Source organism: Lemur catta, chromosome 14 (genome assembly GCF_020740605.2).
Source record: "Lemur catta isolate mLemCat1 chromosome 14, mLemCat1.pri, whole genome shotgun sequence".
NCBI lineage: Eukaryota > Metazoa > Chordata > Mammalia > Primates > Lemuridae > Lemur > Lemur catta.
Genome location: NC_059141.1, coordinates 7,449,817 through 7,470,314, shown reverse-complemented (window position 1 = coordinate 7,470,314; position 20,498 = coordinate 7,449,817). Strand labels below are relative to the sequence as shown.

Here is a 20,498-nt window from a genome sequence, read left to right as displayed (position 1 = left end):
CTGGAACTGCTGGAGATGACCTGGGGACAGCTGGCCTAGAGATGTAATGTCCAGTTCCGTAGTCATGGAAACAGCCTGGTCTGTTTAGGTCCCCCCGCTGCAAGCAGTGCCCGGCATTGGCTTGGAGGTTCCTGGGCACCGGCCTTCAGACCCAGGGTCCAGCTTACTGAGGGCAGAATCCATGAGCCTTTGATTTGCTATAGGAACATCCACCCACCTCCCACCCCCAATAATACCTGAGGCTCCATGTCTGGGACAGCAGCTTTGGGATCGGGCTGGTACAGCGTTTCCTGTCCTTGAAGACTATATTACTCTGAGCGCTCACAGGAGCTGAGGCAGAGGAAGGGACTCCAGGGCCCATAGCTCACTCAGGACAGGCGGGAAGGGCAGTAGGGAAGGGGGGTGAGGGTGGCCGGAGAGCAGGTTGGTAACAGACCTTGTGCTCACCGGGCAGGTAGACAGTGGGTTCCAGAGTGTGACCCCTTGGAGGATGTTCCGGTTTCCCCATCCAACCTCAGGATCACGGCCACGGAGAGTGCAATGTCGGGGTCTTCGTGGAGTTATTGCTCAGGGTCACCGTTGCAGCTCCCTGGTGTTGATGCAGAGGCTTTGTGGCTTGTCCCAGGCTTAACAGTGGCCTTAGTATATCTGAAGGGGGAGCCTCAAGCCAAGGGGTGCAGGCAAGGGGTCGGAGTGTGGGGAGCAGCTCCGTGAAGGTCTAAGGGTGCACGGTGGGCTCGGGCACACACATGTCCGTGCACACGAGACGAGCACAAGCTCAGTGTGAGGATCCCGAGGCTCTTCCACCTCCGGTGCTAGTTGAGTCACCAAGTGCTGTGTGTGACCCTCCTTCTCTTTCCACCACAGGCCCGTTCCAGTCCCAGTCCACGCCCAGCCCAGGTGAGCCCCAGTGTCTTTCCTTGGGACGCCCCTTCTCTTTCCTCACACTCACCCTGCCTGCCAGTCTGCAGAACCCGCCTCTCGTCCGTGCAGACCCTGTGGAGCATGCTATGTCCCCCCACTGCATCGGTGACAGTCACAGATATTAGGGTCCAGAGGGTGTCTGCCTTCCCATCCTCCACCTCCGTGTGCAGCACATAGTGAGACGCTGGCCCAGAGGATACGTCTCCTGGTTCAGAAAAGTGGCCACAGGTTTAAGGAGCTTTGGCCCTTTCTCCTCTGGGGCTGATATGACCTATTGAGGATTAATGTTCGTGCCCTCTGACCTTGGGCTGAAGGCAATGATACTACAGGCTGTTGCCTCCGGCCCTGACTCCACGAAATGCCCCCGGCTCGTGCAGGGCCCCATCTGCCTGCAGGGGAGGCTGAGGCAGAGCCTGGGGGAGGCCGAGAAGCAGCAAATGTCTGCGGTGCTTCTGGTCACCGGTTACCTGATGGACCCCTGGGTGGCTCCCTGGGTCCGTGACATTTCCAGACCAAGTGGCAGAGCGTGGGCCATGTTGTCAAAGGGGCCCGCCAGTTCATGGGTGAGTGGAAGGAGGGGCAAAGGCTTTCTCACTGGCCTGGGGACATCCCAGGTGGAGAGAGCGGGGTGTCCAACACGGCCTCTGCCCACGGATGAGCTTGTGGAGCAGGAGACCTGGGCAGACTCGGGGGTGCACGTGGCAGGAGCCAGAAGGGGCGTTGTTTTCACCATCACTGTGACAACCTACAAGAAGCCACTAGAGAAAATGATATCTACATATGTGGCGTTTAATTGGGCATAGAAATAAGCATGATGACTCGGAAAGTGTCAAATGGCAAAGCCACCGGTGAATTCAGGGAGGGAAGAGGAAGGGCCTTTTCCATTTTTTTTTTTTCAGTGGCAACGTTAGATTTACTTAAGGTGCTTAGAAACAGAGTTCATGGGTGGCAGAGGTTCAGAGCAGAGTGGTCATCGGTCCCTCGGAGGAGATGGTCCTGCGGGCAGGTGTTCTTACCTGGATGGCGGCAATCCTAGGGATTGTCTAGAGATCAGCCTTAGGAAAGCAGGACAGGCGACAAGGACCAGAAAGGGATCCAGGAAGTCCATGGATACAGCTCACAACTCCCACTCTTAAGGATGAGCTACCGCTCCCTCTTTCTGGGTGTGACAAAAGTGATGTCCAGTGGGTATCTGCTACATCCACACATGCCTGGTCCAGACATCTGTTCATTCCTGGTCTTTCCTCCCCTGAGTCTGATTTTCCTCTTTCGTGTTGTTGCTATTTACAGACACTTCGGCCACTACGACTGAAGCATCAACAGGTAAACAATCCTGCTTATTGATGCCTGGGCCTCTCGCTCTCCCTCTGCACAAACTTTCTATTTGAAAGTGGGAGGATGAGGCCCACGGTGGGCCCCGTGCTCTGCCAAGTACTGTGGGGGGTCGTGGAGGAGGCAGAATCTCTGACGACTGATTCCTGGGTCTGGTTTGGAGGGGGCGGGGAGCCTGTGGCCTGGCTGCCATGCTGTCCTGTTCCCGGTGCTCAGGGCCACCCTGGGGGCTCACTAAGCCTCCTGGCAGCTTGGCACTGGCCTCAGGGCATGGACAGCCGGCCCGGGAGGAGGGAGTGAGAGTCGGGACACCTGCACGTGTCTGGCCCAGGTCCTGCCAGCCCTGTCACTTGCCAGAACCCAGAGAGGCCCATGCGGGTGCCACCAAGCTGCTGAACAGGGGAAGGCCCCTGCCTGCCTCCTGTAGCTATGGAGCTGCATGCTGTGTGTGGTGACAGTGGGGAGCAGGGAGTGGGGCGCCCCTCCCCGTCCCCTCCCCTGTGTCACTGTGCTTCTACATGGCTCGAGCATCCTTGGCCTGGGCAGAGCAGGGTTCACTGTTTCTCTCAGTGTGATGAGTTCACCTCTGGCCGCATTGAGAGGTGCCTGGCTGCCCTGGTGACTTGGTCCGTTAACCAGATACCTGAGTGGGTGACATGTCTTAGTTCCTTGTCCTCAGGACAGGGATTGATGAATAGTTCTTGTGTCCCCCTGTCAGAACTGATTCTAGTGTGTCCCTGAGGCTCGTGGATGGAGGTGACTGGTGTGAGGGCCGGGTGGAGGTCCTCTACACCCTGCGGGAAGAATCGCCCCTCGGCATCCCTGTGCCCCGTGGTCCAGGGCTGGGGATGAGCACGTGTCTGCCAGCCAGGGACGCCGCCGGGGACAGGGGGAGAATTTTCTGTGTCTGAGAACAGATCTCCCAGGAGGGAACCACATTGGCTGATGTGATTAGCTTGTCTAGGGTCGATTTTTTTACTTCTCAAAAGAGATTTTCAGTGCTTATTGATGTGAAATTACCTATCATTCACATGTATTTGACTCTGTGCGTGTGTGTGTGTATTTAGTGGAGTCCTCACTAATAATATTTCCCTTTTTTATTGTGGTGAATTGTGTGCCTAACATAAGATTTATGCTTTTAACAATGTTAATGTGCAGTTCTCGCTGGGATTAATTTTATTCCCAGTGTTGTGCAGTCGTCAGCAGCATGTGGTCCCACTTTTTAAATCATCCCAAAGTAAAAACCATTCCCATTAACCATCACACCACGTTCTGCTGTCCCCAGTTCCCGGCACCCACTAATCTGCTTTCTGTCTATCTGGATTTCCCTGGTCTGGACATTTCCTATGAAATGGGATTGTTGCCTTTGTGTCTAGCTCCTTTCCCTTAGGGTAAGTGACACGGAACTGTGTGCCCGGCAGCTGCACCATTCAGGGCACACTGGTGAGAGTGAGTTTTCATGTCTCTCTCTAGGATCTGATGCCGGTTTGGCCCTGAGGCTGGTGAATGGAGGTGACCGGTGTCAGGGCCGCGTGGAGGTCCTGTACCAAGGCTCCTGGGGCACCGTGTGTGACGACGGCTGGAACACTAATGACGCCAACGTGGTCTGCAGGCAGCTGGGCTGTGGCTGGGCCACCTCGGCCCCAGGAAGTGCCCGGTTTGGCCAGGGCTCAGGGCCCATTGTCCTGGATGACGTGAGCTGCTCAGGGCACGAGTCCTACCTGTGGAGCTGCCCCCACAGAGGCTGGCTCTCCCATAACTGTGGCCATCATGAGGACGCTGGTGTCATCTGCTCAGGTGGGCATCGAAGATCATTGGGGCCCGTTCGTGGGACAGACTCTATTCAGAGAAAACAAGTTTCTCGCCTCAGGGTCCCACCCCCAGACCTGCCAAGGTTACCTGGAACTGCTGCAGATGACCTGGGGACAGCTGGCCTAGAGATGTAATGTCCAGTTCCATAGTCAAGGAAACAGCCTGGTCTGTTTAGGTCCCCCCGCTGCAAGCAGTGCCCGGCATTGGCTTGGAGGTACCTGGGCACCAGCCTTCAGACCCAGGGTCCAGCTTACTGAGGGCAGAATCCATGAGCCTTTGATTTGCTGTAGGAACATCCACCCCTTCCCAACCCCAATTTTACTTGAGGTTCCCTCTCAGGGACAGTCCCTTTGGGATCCTGTTGGTAAAGCATCCCCTGTCCTTGAAGACAGTATTACTCTGAGTGCTCCCAGCTGCTGAGATAGGGGTTTGGATTACAAGGCCCCACCCTGCCTGGCAGGGAACAGGAGGGGGCTGAGTGTTTTTCCGGCTCCGTGTCCCCCACCTTTGTCCTAGCCTCGCCGCCTTCTGTGCAGTGAGTCTGACCTGCCCTCCTCTTTCTCACAGCTGTCCTGCCACCGTCCACGGCCAGGCCAGGTGAGTCCTGCTGTTCCCCGGCTGTCAGTGTCTCCTCCTTCCATGCTCACTCCCCAGCCCCAGGTGAGCAGCTGCGTGAGGGCTCTGTGCACTTTTCCTGCTGCCCAGAACATTCCCTGATCGTTTGGGGTGTGCGGTGGGTGCAGCTGAGCTCAGAGCATGTAGAGGCCCCTTTGTGCGTTGGTGGGATGACAGCCTTCTGGCTGCTGACACGGGCTGCCTCACGGGCTCACTCAGCAGTTGTGTTGGGAGAAGGAGGTTCTGTCCTGGGTCACAGGTGCTGCAGAGCATCCTCTGTCCCCAGGGTCATGTGCCGGGGCAGAACAGAGATTTTTCTTGTCCTGAAGCCCAGGCAAAGACTGAGTGATGCTTCTACCAGCAAACCGTCTGTCAGGAGAGAAGTGTCATTGCTGTTTGGGAATATGCCACCTGTTTGCCTTGTCGTGGACATTGAAGGCCATGGCCTTGCTCACTGCGGGCTCCCTGGAAGGGTTCTCTGTCTCCCGCTGCCCCAGAGCTTCTCTGTGTCCCCTGCCCCTGCTCACAATGGCCGGTCACTAGACCCAGGGTTCCATACCCCTTCCTTCCTAATCCCACTGCATCTTTCTCTGCAGGTTGGTGGCAAACAACATCTCCTTCTCATGGTAAGTATCTTTGCATCCCGCCAGAGCATCAGCAGGCAGCACTGCCGTCTGCAGGCCTAGGGGGCTTTCCTGGGTCTTGTGTGAAGCCTCTGGCTGGTTATGACCTCCCTGAGCGAGGAGGGTTGCCTTTCCCCCCGGTTGTGAATTGTGCTGTGAGGAGACTCAGTTAGTCAGGATGCTGTCGTTTGCAAGGGACAGGAACTCAAGTCAAACTCTCCTAGCCTAGAAGGGAATTCATTGGCTCGTGTATCTAGAATGTTTAGTGATGGATGTGGAGCTTCCGGTACAGCTGTACCCAGCAGTTGTGAGTCTACTCCCCTAAGCTTCTCTTATCCCTGCCCTGTGGTGTGTGCGGGCTTCCTGGTCAGCTTGCTTTTTGCACACGGGGAGAAGGGCAGCAGTTGTCAGCCCCAAGTCTGTATCCCTGAAGGCATAAGAGTCAGTCTGTGCCAAGACCTCTGGGGGAGAGTTCTGACTTCCTGGCAGCAAGGGCTTTCTCCCACGCAAAGCCTGTGTGCTCTGAGGGCCCAGCTAGGTATATGGCACCTGCATATGCCCTGGGGCGAGGGGGAGAGTGGGGACACCAGGCCCTGCTTAAACCGTGTGGGATGCTGCTTTTCTAATGGGAAGGTGGTTTCCGTTACAGTAAAACACAGGGCAGGAGATTTGACATGGAGATAGTATCCTCCAGTGGGAGCTTTGCTTTCCTCCCATGCTCCCTGGTGTTTCCTGGCTGTCCTTACCCCCCTGCCCACCAGAGGGAACTGTCCCTCTTCCTGGGTGTCGGCCCCTGTAGGTTCTGTGCTCTGGCGCTGCCCTCTGCGGCCCTGGCTCAGGGGCTGAGCTGTGAGTGGAGAGTGTGTGCAGGGACTCAGGGGGCCTCGATATGCCCGTGAAGCCTGTTCCCGTCTTCCTCGGGGACGGCAGGAGTCACAGCTCTTCCTCGCTGTGGCCCTGCCGTGACATCAGGATCGTGGACTGAGTGAGTGAGGACAGGGGAACACATACAGTCTCTGAGCTTTCCCCAGGCTTCTGGGAGAGCGCTGCAAGTGTTGGGCTTTCCCAGCTCTTAGACCAGACCCCACATCGGGAAAACCACACCCTGTGGGAAGAAATACCCGAGGGCGTAGCCAAACACCCCTCAGCATCCCTGTGCCCCGTGGTCCAGGGCTGGGGATGAGCATGTGCCTGCCGGCCAGGGACACCGCCGAGGGGCAGGGGGAGAATTTTCTGTGTCTGAGAACAGATGCCCCTGGGGGGAGCTACATGGGCTGATGTGATTAGCTTGTCTAGGGTCGATTTGTTTTACTCCTCAAAGACATTCTTAGTTCTTATTGATGTGAAATACAAATCATTTGCATGTATTTGACTTTGTGTGTGTGTGTGCGCGTGTGAGGTGTATTTAGTGGAGTCCTCATTAACAATATTTCCCTTTTTCATTGTGGTGAAATGTGTGCCTAGTGTAAGATTTACCTTTTAAGAATTTTAATGTGCACTTCTTGGTGGGATTAATTACAATCCCATCATTGTGCAGCCATCACCCCCATCTAGTTGCAGTTTCTAAGTCATCCCAAGCTGAACAATCACAGTCATTAACCCTCACACCCCATTCCGCTGTCCCCAGTTCCCGGCAGCCACTACTCTTCTTTCTGTCGATCTGGATTTCCCTGTTCTGGACATTTCCTATGAAATGGGACCATTGCCCTGTGTCTGGCTCCTTTCCCTTAGCGTAAGTGACACGGAACTGTGTGCCCGGCAGCTACACCAATTAGGGCACACTGGTGAGAGTGAGTTTTCATGTCTCTCTCTAGGATCTGATGCCGGTTTGGCCCTGAGGCTGGTGAATGGAGGTGACCGGTGTCAGGGCCGCGTGGAGGTCCTGTACCAAGGCTCCTGGGGCACCGTGTGTGACGACGGCTGGAACACTAATGACGCCAACGTGGTCTGCAGGCAGCTGGGCTGTGGCTGGGCCACCTCGGCCCCAGGAAGTGCCCGGTTTGGCCAGGGCTCAGGGCCCATTGTCCTGGATGACGTGAGCTGCTCAGGGCACGAGTCCTACCTGTGGAGCTGCCCCCACAGGGGCTGGCTCTCCCATAACTGTGGCCATCATGAGGACGCTGGTGTCATCTGCTCAGGTGGGCATCGAAGATCATTGGGGCCCGTTCGTGGGACAGACTCTATTCAGAGAAAACAAGTTTCTCACCTCAGGGTCCCACCCCCAGACCTGCCAAGGTTACCTGGAACTGCTGGAGATGACCTGGGGACAGCTGGCCTAGAGATGTAACGTCCAGTTCCATAGTCATGGAAACAGCCTGGTCTGTTTAGGTCCCCCCGCTGCAAGCAGTGCCCGGCATTGGCTTGGAGGTACCTGGGCACCAGCCTTCAGACCCAGGGTCCAGCTTACTGAGGGCAGAATCCATGAGCCTTTGATTTGCTGTAGGAACATCCACCCCTTCCCAACCCCAATTTTACCAGAGGTTCCCTCTCAGGGACAGTCCCTTTGGGATCCTGTTGGTAAAGCATCCCCTGTCCTTGAAGACAGTATTACTCTGAGTGCTCCCAGCTGCTGAGACAGGGGTTTGGATGACAAGGCCCCACCCTACCTGGCAGGGAACAGGAGGGGGCTGAGTGTTTTTCCGGCTCCGTGTCCCCCACCTTTGTCCTAGCCTCGCCGCCTTCTGTGCAGTGAGTCTGACCTGCCCTCCTCTTTCTCACAGCTGTCCTGCCACCGTCCACGGCCAGGCCAGGTGAGTCCTGCTGTTCCCCGGCTGTCAGTGTCTCCTCCTTCCATGCTCACCTCCCCAGCCCCAGGTGAGCAGCTGCGTGAGGGCTCTGTGCACTTTTCCTGCTGCCCAGAACATTCCCTGATCGTTTGGGGTGCGGTGGGTGCAGCTGAGCTCAGAGCATGTAGAGGCCCCTTTGTGCGTTGGTGGGATGACAGCCTTCTGGCTGCTGACGCGGGCTGCCTCACGGGCTCACTCAGCAGTTGTGTTGGGAGAAGGAGGTTCTGTCCTGGGTCACAGGTGCTGCAGAGCATCCTCTGTCCCCAGGGTCATGTGCCGGGGCAGAACAGAGATTTTTCTTGTCCTGAAGCCCAGGCAAAGACTGAGTGATGCTTCTACCAGCAAACCGTCTGTCAGGAGAGAAGTGTCATTGCTGTTTGGGAATATGCCGCCTGTTTGCCTTGTCGTGGACATTGAAGGCCATGGCCTTGCTCACTGCGGGCTCCCTGGAAGGGTTCTCAGTCTCCCGCAGCCCCAGAGCTTCTCTGTGTCCCCTGCCCGTGCTCACAGTGGCCGGTCACTAGACCCAGGGTTCCATACCCCTTCCTTCCTAATCCCACTGCATCTTTCTCTGCAGGTTGGTGGCAAACAACATCTCCTTCTCATGGTAAGTATCTTTGCATCCCGCCAGAGCATCAGCAGGCAGCACTGCCGTCTGCAGGCCTAGGGGGCTTTCCTGGGTCTTGTGTGAAGCCTCTGGCTGGTTATGACCTCCCTGAGCGAGGAGGGTTGCCTTTCCCCCCGGTTGTGAATTGTGCTGTGAGGAGACTCAGTTAGTCAGGATGCTGTCGTTTGCAAGGGACAGGAACCCACGTCAAACTCTCCTAGCCTAGAAGGGAATTCATTGGCTCGCGTATCTAGAATGTTTAGTGATGGATGTGGAGCTTCCGGTACAGCTGTACCCAGCAGTTGTGAGTCTACTCCCCTAAGCTTCTCTTATCCCTGCCCTGTGATGTGTGCGGCCTTCCCCGTCAGCTTGCTTTTTGCACACGGGGAGAAGGGCAGCAGTTGTCAGCCCCAAGTCTGTATCCCTGAAGGCATAAGAGTCAGTCTGTGCCAAGACCTCTGGGGGAGAGTTCTGACTTCCTGGCAGCAAGGGCTTTCTCCCACGCAAAGCCTGTGTGCTCTGAGGGCCCAGCTAGGTATATGGCACCTGCATATGCCCTGGGGCGAGGGGGAGAGTGGGGACACCAGGCCCTGCTTGAACCCTGCTGGTTTTCTAATGGGAAGGTGGTTTCCGTTACAGTAAAACACAGGGCAGGAGATTTGACATGGAGATAGTATCCTCCAGTGGGAGCTTTGCTTTCCTCCCATGCTCCCTGGTGTTTCCTGGCTGTCCTTACCCCCCTGCCCACCAGAGGGAACTGTCCCTCTCCCTGGTGTCGGCCCCTGTAGGTTCTGTGCTCTGGCGCTGCCCTCTGCGGCCCTGGCTCAGGGGCTGAGCTGTGAGTGGAGAGTGTGTGCAGGGACTCAGGAGGCCTCGATATGCCCGTGAAGCCTGTTCCCGTCTTCCTCGGGGACGGCAGGAGTCACAGCTCTTCCTCGCTGTGCCCCTGCCATGACACCAGGATAGTTGACTGAGTGAGTGAGGACAGGGGAACACACGCGGTCTCTAAGCTTTCCCCAGGCTTCTGGGAGAGCGCTGCAAGTGTTGGGCTTTCCCAGCTCTTAGACCAGACCCCACATCGGGAAAACCACACCCTGCGGGAAGAAATACCCGAGGGCGTAGCCAAACACCCCTCAGCATCCCTGTGCCCTGTGGTCCAGGGCTGGGGATGAGCACGTATCTGTGGGCCAGGGATGCTGCCGGGGACAGGGGGAGAATTTTCTGTGTCTAAGAACAGATGCCCAAGGGGGCAGCTACATGGGCTGGTATGATTAGCTTGTCTAGGGTCGATTTGTTTTACTCCTCAAAGAGATTCTTAGTTCTTATTGATCTGAAATTACAAATCGTTTGCATGTATTTGACTCTGTGTGTATATGTGTGTGCGTGTGTGTGTTTGTGATGTGTATTTAGTGGAGTGATTGTTAATAATATTTCCCTTTTTCATTGTGGTGAAATGTGTGCCTAGCATAAGATTTACCTTTTAACAATTTTAATGTGCACTTCTTGGTGGGATTAATTACAATCCCATCATTGTGCAGCCATCACCCCCGTCTAGTTGCAGTTTCTAAGTCATCCCAAGCTGAACAATCACACTCATTAACCGTCACACCGCATTCTGCTGTCCCCAGTTCCCGGCAGCCACTTACCTGCTTTCTGTCGATTTGGATTTCCCTGGTCTGGACATTTCCTATGAAATGGGACCATTGCCCTGTGTCTGGCTCCTTTCCCTTAGCGTAAGTGACACGGAGCTATGTGCCCGGCAGCTACACCAATCAGGGCACACTGGTGAGAGTGAGTTTTCATGTCTCTCTCTAGGATCTGATGCCGGTTTGGCCCTGAGGCTGGTGAATGGAGGTGACCGGTGTCAGGGACGTGTGGAGGTCCTGTACCAAGGCTCCTGGGGCACCGTGTGTGATGACGGCTGGAACACTAATGACGCCAACGTGGTCTGCAGGCAGCTGGGCTGTGGCTGGGCCACCTCGGCCCCAGGAAGTGCCCGGTTTGGCCAGGGCTCAGGGCCCATTGTCCTGGATGACGTGAGCTGCTCAGGGCACGAGTCCTACCTGTGGAGCTGCCCCCACAGAGGCTGGCTCTCCCATAACTGTGGCCATCATGAGGACGCTGGTGTCATCTGCTCAGGTGGGCATCGAAGATCATTGGGGCCCGTTCGTGGGACAGACTCTATTCAGAGAAAACAAGTTTCTCGCCTCAGGGTCCCACCCTCAGACCTGCCAAGGTTACCTGGAACTGCTGCAGATGACCTGGGGACAGCTGGCCTAGAGATGTAACGTCCAGTTCCATAGTCATGGAAACAGCCTGGTCTGTTTAGGTCCCCCCGCTGCAAGCAGTGCCCGGCATTGGCTTGGAGGTACCTGGGCACCGGCCTTCAGACCCAGGGTCCAGCTTACTGAGGGCAGAATACATGAACCTTTGATTTGCTACAGGAACATCTACCCACCTCCCACCCCCAGTAATACCTGAGGCTCCATGTCTGGGACAGCAGCTTTGGGATCGGGCTGGTACAGCGTTTCCTGTCCTTGAAGACTATATTACTCTGAGCGCTCACAGGAGCTGAGGCAGAGGAAGGGACTCCAGGGCCCATAGCTCACTCAGGACAGGCGGGAAGGGCAATAGGGAAGGGGGGTGAGGGTGGCCGGAGAGCAGGTTGGTAACAGACCTTGTGCTCACCGGGCAGGTGGACAGTGGGTTCCAGAGTGTGACCCCTTGGAGGATGTTCCGGTTTCCCCATTCAACCTCAGGATCACGGCCACGGAGAGTGCAAAGTCGGGGTCTTTGTGGAGTTATTGCTCAGGGTCACCGTTGCAGCTCCCTGGTGTTGATGCAGAGGCTTTGTGGCTTGTCCCAGGCTTAACAGTGGCCTTAGTATATCTGAAGGGGGAGCCTCAAGCCAAGGGGTGCAGGCAAGGGGTCGGAGTGTGGGGAGCAGCTCCGTGAAGGTCTAGGGGTACACGGTGGGCTCGGGCACGCACGTGTCCGTCCACACGAGACGAGCACGAGCTCAGTGTGTGAATCCCGAGGCTCTCCCACCTCCGGTGCTAGTTGAGTCACCAAGTGCTGTGTGTGACCCTCCTTCTCTTTCCACCACAGGCCCGTCCCAGTCCCAGTCCACGCCCAGCCCAGGTGAGCCCCAGTGTCTTTCCTTGGGACGCCCCTTCTCTTTCCTCACACTCACCCTGCCTGCCAGTCTGCAGAACCCGCCTCTCATCCGTGCAGACCCTGTGGAGCATGCTATGTCCCCCCACTGCATCGGTGACAGTCACAGATGTTAGGGTCCAGAGGGTGTCTGCCTTCCCATCCTCCACCTCTGTGTGCAGCACATAGTGAGACGCTGGCCCAGAGGATACGTCTCCTGGTTCAGAAAAGTGGCCACAGGTTTAAGGAGCTTTGGCCCTTTCTCCTCTGGGGCTGATATGACCTATTGAGGATTAATGTCCATGCCCTCTGACCTTGGGCTGAAGGCAATGATACTACAGGCTGATGCCTCCGGCCCTCACTCCACGAAATGCCCCCGGCTCGTGCAGGGCCCCATCTGCCTGCAGGGGAGGCTGAGGCAGAGCCTGGGGGAGGCCGAGAAGCAGCAAATGTCTGCGGTGCTTCTGGTCACCGGTTACCTGATGGACCCCTGGGTGGCTCCCTGGGTCCGTGACATTTCCAGACCAAGTGGCAGAGCGTGGGCCATGTTGTCAAAGGGGCGCGCCAGTTCATGGGTGAGTGGAAGGAGGGGCAAAGGCTTTCTCACTGGCCTGGGGACATCCCAGGTGGAGAGAGCGGGGTGTCTAACACGGCCTCTGCGCACGGATGAGCTTGTGGAGCAGGAGACCTGGGCAGACTCGGGGGTGCACGTGGCAGGAGCCAGAAGGGGCGTTGTTTTCACCATCACTGTGACAACCTACAAGAAGCCACTAGAGAAAATGATATCTACATATGTGGCGTTTAATTGGGCATAGAAATAAGCATGATGACTCGGAAAGTGTCAAATGGCAAAGCCACTGGTTAATTTAGGGAGAGAAGAGGAAGGGCCTTTTCCATTGTCTTTTTTTTAGTAGCAACGCTGGATTTACTTAAGGTACTTAGAAACAGATTTCATGGGTGGCAGAGGTTCAGAGCAGAGTGGTCATCGGTCCCTCGGAGGAGGTGGTCCTGCGGGCAGGTGTTCTTACCTGGATGGCGGCAATCCTAGGGAATGTCTAGAGATCAGCCTTAGGAAAGCAGGACAGGCAACAAGGACCAGAAAGGGATCCAGGAAGTCCATGGATACAGCTCACAGCTCCCACTCTTAAGGATGAGCTACCGCTCCCTCTTTCTGGGTGTGACAAAAGTGATGTCCAGTGGGTATCTGCTACATCCACACATGCCTGGTCCAGACATCTGTTCATTCCTGGTCTTTCCTCCCCTGAGTCTCATTTTCCTCTTTCATGTTTTTGCTATTTACAGACACTTCGGCCACTACGACTGAAGCATCAACAGGTAAACAATCCTGCTTATTGATACCCGGGCCTCTTGCTCTCCCTCTGCACAAACTTTCTATTTGAAAGTGGGAGGATGAGGCCCACGGTGGGCCCCGTGCTCTGCCAAGTACTGTGGGGGGTCGTGGAGGAGGCAGAATCTCTGACGACTGATTCCTGGGTCTGGTTTTGGAGGGGGCGGGGAGCCTGTGGCCTGGCTGCCATGCTGTCCTGTTCCCGGTGCTCAGGGCCACCCTGGGGGCTCACTAAGCCTCCTGACAGCTTGGCGCTGGCCTCAGGGCATGGACAGCCGGCCCGGGAGGAGGGAGTGAGAGTCGGGGCGCCTGCACCTGTCTGGCGAAGGTCCTGCCAGCCCTACCACATTGCCAGAACCCAGACAGGCCCATGCAGGTGCCACCAAGCTGCTGAACAAGGGAAGGCCCCTGCCTGCCTCCTGTAGCTCTGGAGCTGCATGCTGTGTGTGGTGACAGTGGGGAGCAGGGAGTGGGGCGCCCCTACCCATCACCTCCCCTGTGTCACTGTGCTTCTACATAGCTCGAGCATCCTTGGCCTGGGCAGAGCAGGGTTCACTGTTTCTCTCAGTGTGATGAGTTCACCTCTGGCCGCATTGAGAGGTGCCTGGCTGCCCGGGTGACTTGGTCCGTTAGCAAGATACCTGAGTGGGTGATATGTCTTAGTTCCTTGTCCTCAGGACAGGAATTGATGAAGGGTCCTTGTGTCCCCCTGTCAGAACTGATTCTAGTGTGTCCCTGAGGCTCGAGGATGGAGGTGACTGCTGTGAGGGCCGGGTGGAGGTCCTCTACACCCTGCGGGAAGAATCGCCCCTCGGCATCCCTGTGCCCCGTGGTCCAGGGCTGGGGATGAGCACGTGTCTGCCAGCCAGGGACGCCGCCAGGGACAGGGGGAGAATTTTCTGTGTCTGAGAACAGATGCCCCCGGAGGGAACCACATTGGCTGATGTGATTAGCTTGTCTAGGGTCGATTTTTTTACTTCTCAAAAGAGATTTTCAGTGCTTATTGATGTGAAATTACAAATCATTCACATGTATTTGACTGTGTGTGTGTGTGTGTGTGTGTGTGTGTGTGTGCACGTGCGTGTATTTAGTGGAGTCCTCACTAATAATATTTCCCTTTTTTTTTGTTGGGAAATGTATGCCTAACATAAGATCTATCCTTTTAACAATGTTAATGTGCACTTCCTGGTTGGATTAATTACATTCCCAGCATTGTGCAGTCGTCAGCACCATGTGGTCCGAGTATTTAAATCATCCCAAAGTGGAAACCATTCCCACTAACCATCACACCCAATTCTGCTGTCCCCAGTTCCCGGCAGCCACTAATCTGCTTTCTGTCGATCTGGATTTCCCTGGTCTGGACATTTCCTATGAAATGGGACCATTGCCCTGTGTCTGGCTCCTTTCCCTTAGCATAAGTGACACGGAACTGTGTGCCCGGCAGCTGCACCATTCAGGGCACACTGGTGAGAGTGAGTTTTCATGTCTCTCTCTAGGATCTGATGCCGGTTTGGCCCTGAGGCTGGTGAATGGAGGTGACCGGTGTCAGGGCCGCGTGGAGGTCCTGTACCAAGGCTCCTGGGGCACCGTGTGTGACGACGGCTGGAACACTAATGACGCCAACGTGGTCTGCAGGCAGCTGGGCTGTGGCTGGGCCACCTCGGCCCCAGGAAGTGCCCGGTTTGGCCAGGGCTCAGGGCCCATTGTCCTGGATGACGTGAGCTGCTCAGGGCACGAGTCCTACCTGTGGAGCTGCCCCCACAGAGGCTGGCTCTCCCATAACTGTGGCCATCATGAGGACGCTGGTGTCATCTGCTCAGGTGGGCATCGAAGATCATTGGGGCCCGTTCGTGGGACAGACTCTATTCAGAGAAAACAAGTTTCTCACCTCAGGGTCCCACCCCCAGACCTGCCAAGGTTACCTGGAACTGCTGCAGATGACCTGGGGACAGCTGGCCTAGAGATGTAATGTCCAGTTCCGTAGTCAAGGAAACAGCCTGGTCTGTTTAGGTCCCCCCGCTGCAAGCAGTGCCCGGCATTGGCTTGGAGGTACCTGGGCACCAGCCTTCAGACCCAGGGTCCAGCTTACTGAGGGCAGAATCCATGAGCCTTTGATTTGCTGTAGGAACATCCACCCCTTCCCAACCCCAATTTTACCTGAGGTTCCCTCTCAGGGACAGTCCCTTTGGGATCCTGTTGGTAAAGCGTCCCCTGTCCTTGAAGACAGTATTACTCTGAGTGCTCCCAGCTGCTGAGACAGGGGTTTGGATGACAAGGCCCCACCCTCCCTGGCAGGGAACAGGAGGGGGCTGAGTGTTTTTCCGGCTCCGTGTCCCCCACCTTTGTCCTAGCCTCGCCGCCTTCTGTGCAGTGAGTCTGACCTGCCCTCCTCTTTCTCACAGCTGTCCTGCCACCGTCCACGGCCAGGCCAGGTGAGTCCTGCTGTTCCCCAGCTGTCAGTGTCTCCTCCTTCCATGCTCACTCCCCAGCCCCAGGTGAGCAGCTGCGTGAGGGCTCTGTGCACTTTTCCTGCTGCCCAGAACATTCCCTGATCGTTTGGGGTGTGCGGTGGGTGCAGCTGAGCTCAGAGCATGTAGAGGCCCCTTTGTGCGTTGGTGGGATGACAGCCTTCTGGCTGCTGACACGGGCTGCCTCACGGGCTCACTCAGCAGTTGTGTTGGGAGAAGAAAGTTCTGTCCTGGGTCACAGGTGCTACAGAGCATCCTCTGTCCCCAGGGTCATGTGCCGGGGCAGAACAGAGATTTTTCTTGTCCTGAAGCCCAGGCAAAGACTGAGTGATGCTTCTACCAGCAAACCGTCTGTCAGGAGAGAAGTGTCATTGCCGTTTGGGAATATGCCACCTGTTTGCCTTGTCGTGGACATTGAAGACCATGGCCTTGCTCACTGCGGGCTCCCTGGAAGGGTTCTCTGTCTCCCGCAGCCCCAGAGCTTCTCTGTGTCCCCTGCCCCTGCTCACAGTGGCCGGTCACTAGACCCAGGGTTCCATACCCCTTCCTTCCTAATCCCACTGCATCTTTCTCTGCAGGTTGGTGGCAAACAACATCTCCTTCTCATGGTAAGTATCTTTGCATCCCGCCAGAGCATCAGCAGGCAGCACTGCCGTCTGCAGGCCTAGGGGGCTTTCCTGGGTCTTGTGTGAAGCCTCTGGCTGGTTATGACCTCCCCAAGCGAGGAGGGTTGCCTTTCCCCCGGTTGTGAATTGTGCTGTAAGGAGACTCAGTTAGTCAGGATGCTGTCGTTTGCAAGGGACAGGAACCCAAGTCAAACTCTCCTAGCCTAGAAGGGAATTCATTGGCTCGCGTATCTAGAATGTTTAGTGATGGATGTGGAGCTTCCGGTACAGCTGTACCCAGCAGTTGTCAGTCTACTCCCCTAAGCTTCTCTTATCCCTGCCCTGTGATGTGTGCGGGCTTCCCCGTCAGCTTGCTTTTTGCACACGGGGAGAAGGGCAGCAGTTGTCAGCCCCAAGTCTGTATCCCTGAAGGCGTAAGAGTCAGTCTGTGCCAAGACCTCTGGGGGACAGTTCTGACTTCCTGGCAGCAAGGGCTTTCTCCCACGCAAAGCCTGTGTGCTCTGAGGGCCCAGCTAGGTATATGGCACCTGCATATGCCCTGGGGCGAGGGGGAGAGTGGGGACACCAGGCCCTGCTTGAACCCTGCTGGTTTTCTAATGGGAAGGTGGTTTCCGTTACAGTAAAACACAGGGCAGGAGATTTGACATGGAGATAGTATCCTCCAGTGGGAGCTTTGCTTTCCTCCCATGCTCCCTGGTGTTTCCTGGCTGTCCTTACCCCCCTGCCCACCAGAGGGAACTGTCCCTCTCCCTGGTGTCGGCCCCTGTAGGTTCTGTGCTCTGGCGCTGCCCTCTGCGGCCCTGGCTCAGGGGCTGAGCTGTGAGTGGAGAGTGTGTGCAGGGACTCAGGGGGCCTCGATATGCCCGTGAAGCCTGTTCCCGTCTTCCTCGGGGACGGCAGGAGTCACAGTTCTTCCTTGCTGTGCCCCTGCCGTGACACCAGGATAGTTGACTGAGTGAGTGAGGACAGGGGAACACACGCGGTCTCTGAGCTTTCCCCAGGCTTCTGGGAGAGCGCTGCAAGTGTTGGGCTTTCCCAGCTCTTAGACCAGACCCCACATCGGGAAAACCACACCCTGCGGGAAGAAATACCCGAGGGCGTAGCCAAACACCCCTCAGCATCCCTGTGCCCCGTGGTCCAGGGCTGGGGATGAGCACGTATCTGTGGGCCAGGGATGCCGCCGGGGACAGGGGGAGAATTTTCTGTGTCTAAGAACAGATGCCCAAGGGGGGAGCTACATGGGCTGGTATGATTAGCTTGTCTAGGGTCGATTTGTTTTACTCCTCAAAGAGATTCTTAGTTCTTATTGATCTGAAATTACAAATCGTTTGCATGTATTTGACTCTGTGTGTATATGTGTGTGTGTGTGTGTTTGTGATGTGTATTTAGTGGAGTGATTGTTAATAATATTTCCCTTTTTCATTGTGGTGAAATGTGTGCCTAGCATAAGATTTACCTTTTAACAATTTTAATGTGCACTTCTTGGTGGGATTAATTACAATCCCATCATTGTGCAGCCATCACCCCCGTCTAGTTGCAGTTTCTAAGTCATCCCAAGCTGAACAATCACACTCATTAACCGTCACACCGCATTCTGCTGTCCCCAGTTCCCGGCAGCCACTTATCTGCTTTCTGTCTATCTGGATTTCCCTGGTCTGGACATTTCCTATGAAATGGGACCATTGCCCTGTGTCTGGCTCCTTTCCCTTAGCGTAAGTGACACGGAGCTATGTGCCCGGCAGCTGCACCAATCAGGGCACACTGGTGAGAGTGAGTTTTCATGTCTCTCTCTAGGATCTGATGCCGGTTTGGCCCTGAGGCTGGTGAATGGAGGTGACCGGTGTCAGGGCCGCGTGGAGGTCCTGTACCAAGGCTCCTGGGGCACCGTGTGTGACGACGGCTGGAACACTAATGACGCCAACGTGGTCTGCAGGCAGCTGGGCTGTGGCTGGGCCACCTTGGCCCCAGGAAGTGCCCGGTTTGGCCAGGGCTCAGGGCCCATTGTCCTGGATGACGTGAGCTGCTCAGGGCACGAGTCCTACCTGTGGAGCTGCCCCCACAGAGGCTGGCTCTCCCATAACTGTGGCCATCATGAGGACGCTGGTGTCATCTGCTCAGGTGGGCATCGAAGATCATTGGGGCCCGTTCGTGGGACAGACTCTATTCAGAGAAAACAAGTTTCTCACCTCAGGGTCCCACCCTCAGACCTGCCAAGGTTACCTGGAACTGCTGGAGATGACCTGGGGACAGCTGGCCTAGAGATGTAACGTCCAGTTCCATAGTCATGGAAACAGCCTGGTCTGTTTAGGTCCCCCCGCTGCAAGCAGTGCCCGGCATTGGCTTGGAGGTTCCTGGGCACCAGCCTTCAGACCCAGGGTCCGGCTTACTGAGGGCAGAATCCATGAACCTTTGATTTGCTACAGGAACATCCACCCACCTCCCACCCCCAGTAATACCTGAGGCTCCATGTCTGGGACAGCAGCTTTGGGATCGGGCTGGTACAGCGTTTCCTGTCCTTGAAGACTATATTACTCTGAGCGCTCACAGGAGCTGAGGCAGAGGAAGGGACTCCAGGGCCCATAGCTCACTCAGGACAGGCGGGAAGGGCAATAGGGAAGGGGGGTGAGGGTGGCCGGAGAGCAGGTTGGTAACAGACCTTGTGCTCACCGGGCAGGTGGACAGTGGGTTCCAGAGTGTGACCCCTTGGAGGATGTTCCGGTTTCCCCATTCAACCTCAGGATCACGGCCACGGAGAGTGCAAAGTCGGGGTCTTCGTGGAGTTATTGCTCAGGGTCACCGTTGCAGCTCCCTGGTGTTGATGCAGAGGCTTTGTGGCTTGTCCCAGGCTTAACAGTGGCCTTAGTATATCTGAAGGGGGAGCCTCAAGCCCAGGGGTGCAGGCAAGGGCTCGGAGTGTGGGGAGCAGCTCCGTGAAGGTCTAGGGGTACACGGTGGGCTCGGGCACGCACGTGTCCGTCCACACGAGACGAGCACGAGCTCAGTGTGTGAATCCCGAGGCTCTCCCACCTCCGGTGCTAGTTGAGTCACCAAGTGCTGTGTGTGACCCTCCTTCTCTTTCCACCACAGGCCCGTCCCAGTCCCAGTCCACGCCCAGCCCAGGTGAGCCCCAGTGTCTTTCCTTGGGACGCCCCTTCTCTTTCCTCACACTCACCCTGCCTGCCAGTCTGCAGAACCCGCCTCTCGTCCGTGCAGACCCTGTGGAGCATGCTATGTCCCCCCACTGCATCGGTGACAGTCACAGATGTTAGGGTCCAGAGGGTGTCTGCCTTCCCATCCTCCACCTCCGTGTGCAGCACATAGTGAGACGCTGGCCCAGAGGATACGTCTCCTGGTTCAGAAAAGTGGCCACAGGTTTCAGGAGCTTTGGCCCTTTCTCCTCTGGGGCTGATATGACCTATTGAGGATTAATGTCCATGCCCTCTGACCTTGGGCTGAAGGCAATGATACTACAGGCTGATGCCTCCGGCCCTCACTCCACGAAATGCCCCCGGCTCGTGCAGGGCCCCATCTGCCTGCAGGGGAGGCTGAGGCAGAGCCTGGGGGAGGCCGAGAAGCAGCAAATGTCTGCGGTGCTTCTGGTCACCGGTTACCTGATGGACCCCTGGGTGGCTCCCTGGGTCCGTGACATTTCCAGACCAAGTGGCAGAGCGTGGGCCATGTTGTCAAAGGGGCCCGCCAGTTCATGGGTGAGTGGAAGGAGGGGCAAAGGCTTTCTCACTGGCCTGGGGACATCCCAGGTGGAGAGAGCGGGGTGTCCAACACGGCCTCTGCGCACGGATGAGCTTGTGGAGCAGGAGACCTGGGCAGACTCGGGGGTGCACGTGGCAGGAGCCAGAAGGGGCGTTGTTTTCACCATCACTGTGACAACCTACAAGAAGCCACTAGAGAAAATGATATCTACATATGTGGCGTTTAATTGGGCGTAGAAATAAGCATGATGACTCAGAAAGTGTCAAATGGCAAAGCCACTGGTTAATTTAGGGAGAGAAGAGGAAGGGCCTTTTCCATTGTCTTTTTTTTAGTAGCAACGCTGGATTTACTTAAGGTGCTTAGAAACAGAGTTCATGGGTGGCAGAGGTTCAGAGCAGAGTGGTCATCGGTCCCTCGGAGAAGGTGGTCCTGCGGGCAGGTGTTCTTGCCTGGATGGCGGCAATCCTAGGGAATGTCTAGAGATCAGCCTTAG

At 56.3% G+C, this 20,498-nt stretch overlaps 1 protein-coding gene across 7 annotated transcripts in view; it reads left to right on the top strand.

The window, feature by feature from the left end:
- The window catches only part of DMBT1 (deleted in malignant brain tumors 1), a 68,014-nt gene that overhangs the window by 20,883 nt on the left and 26,633 nt on the right, over positions 1 to 20,498 (top strand). For 5 of the 7 annotated variants that reach the window (XM_045568323.1, XM_045568320.1, XM_045568324.1 and 2 more), the window contains 15 exons: positions 2,215 to 2,247; positions 3,730 to 4,053; positions 4,636 to 4,665; positions 5,280 to 5,309; positions 7,121 to 7,444; positions 8,027 to 8,056; positions 8,670 to 8,699; positions 10,515 to 10,838; positions 11,808 to 11,840; positions 13,155 to 13,187; positions 14,697 to 15,020; positions 15,603 to 15,632; positions 16,247 to 16,276; positions 18,089 to 18,412; positions 19,382 to 19,414. In XM_045568323.1, coding sequence (XP_045424279.1) covers positions 2,215 to 2,247; positions 3,730 to 4,053; positions 4,636 to 4,665; positions 5,280 to 5,309; positions 7,121 to 7,444; positions 8,027 to 8,056; positions 8,670 to 8,699; positions 10,515 to 10,838; positions 11,808 to 11,840; positions 13,155 to 13,187; positions 14,697 to 15,020; positions 15,603 to 15,632; positions 16,247 to 16,276; positions 18,089 to 18,412; positions 19,382 to 19,414 — 1,932 coding nt within the window. The remainder of the gene's footprint in view (positions 1 to 2,214; positions 2,248 to 3,729; positions 4,054 to 4,635; positions 4,666 to 5,279; positions 5,310 to 7,120; positions 7,445 to 8,026; positions 8,057 to 8,669; positions 8,700 to 10,514; positions 10,839 to 11,807; positions 11,841 to 13,154; positions 13,188 to 14,696; positions 15,021 to 15,602; positions 15,633 to 16,246; positions 16,277 to 18,088; positions 18,413 to 19,381; positions 19,415 to 20,498) is intronic. The other 2 variants (XM_045568322.1, XM_045568326.1) reach the window with 2 other exon arrangements.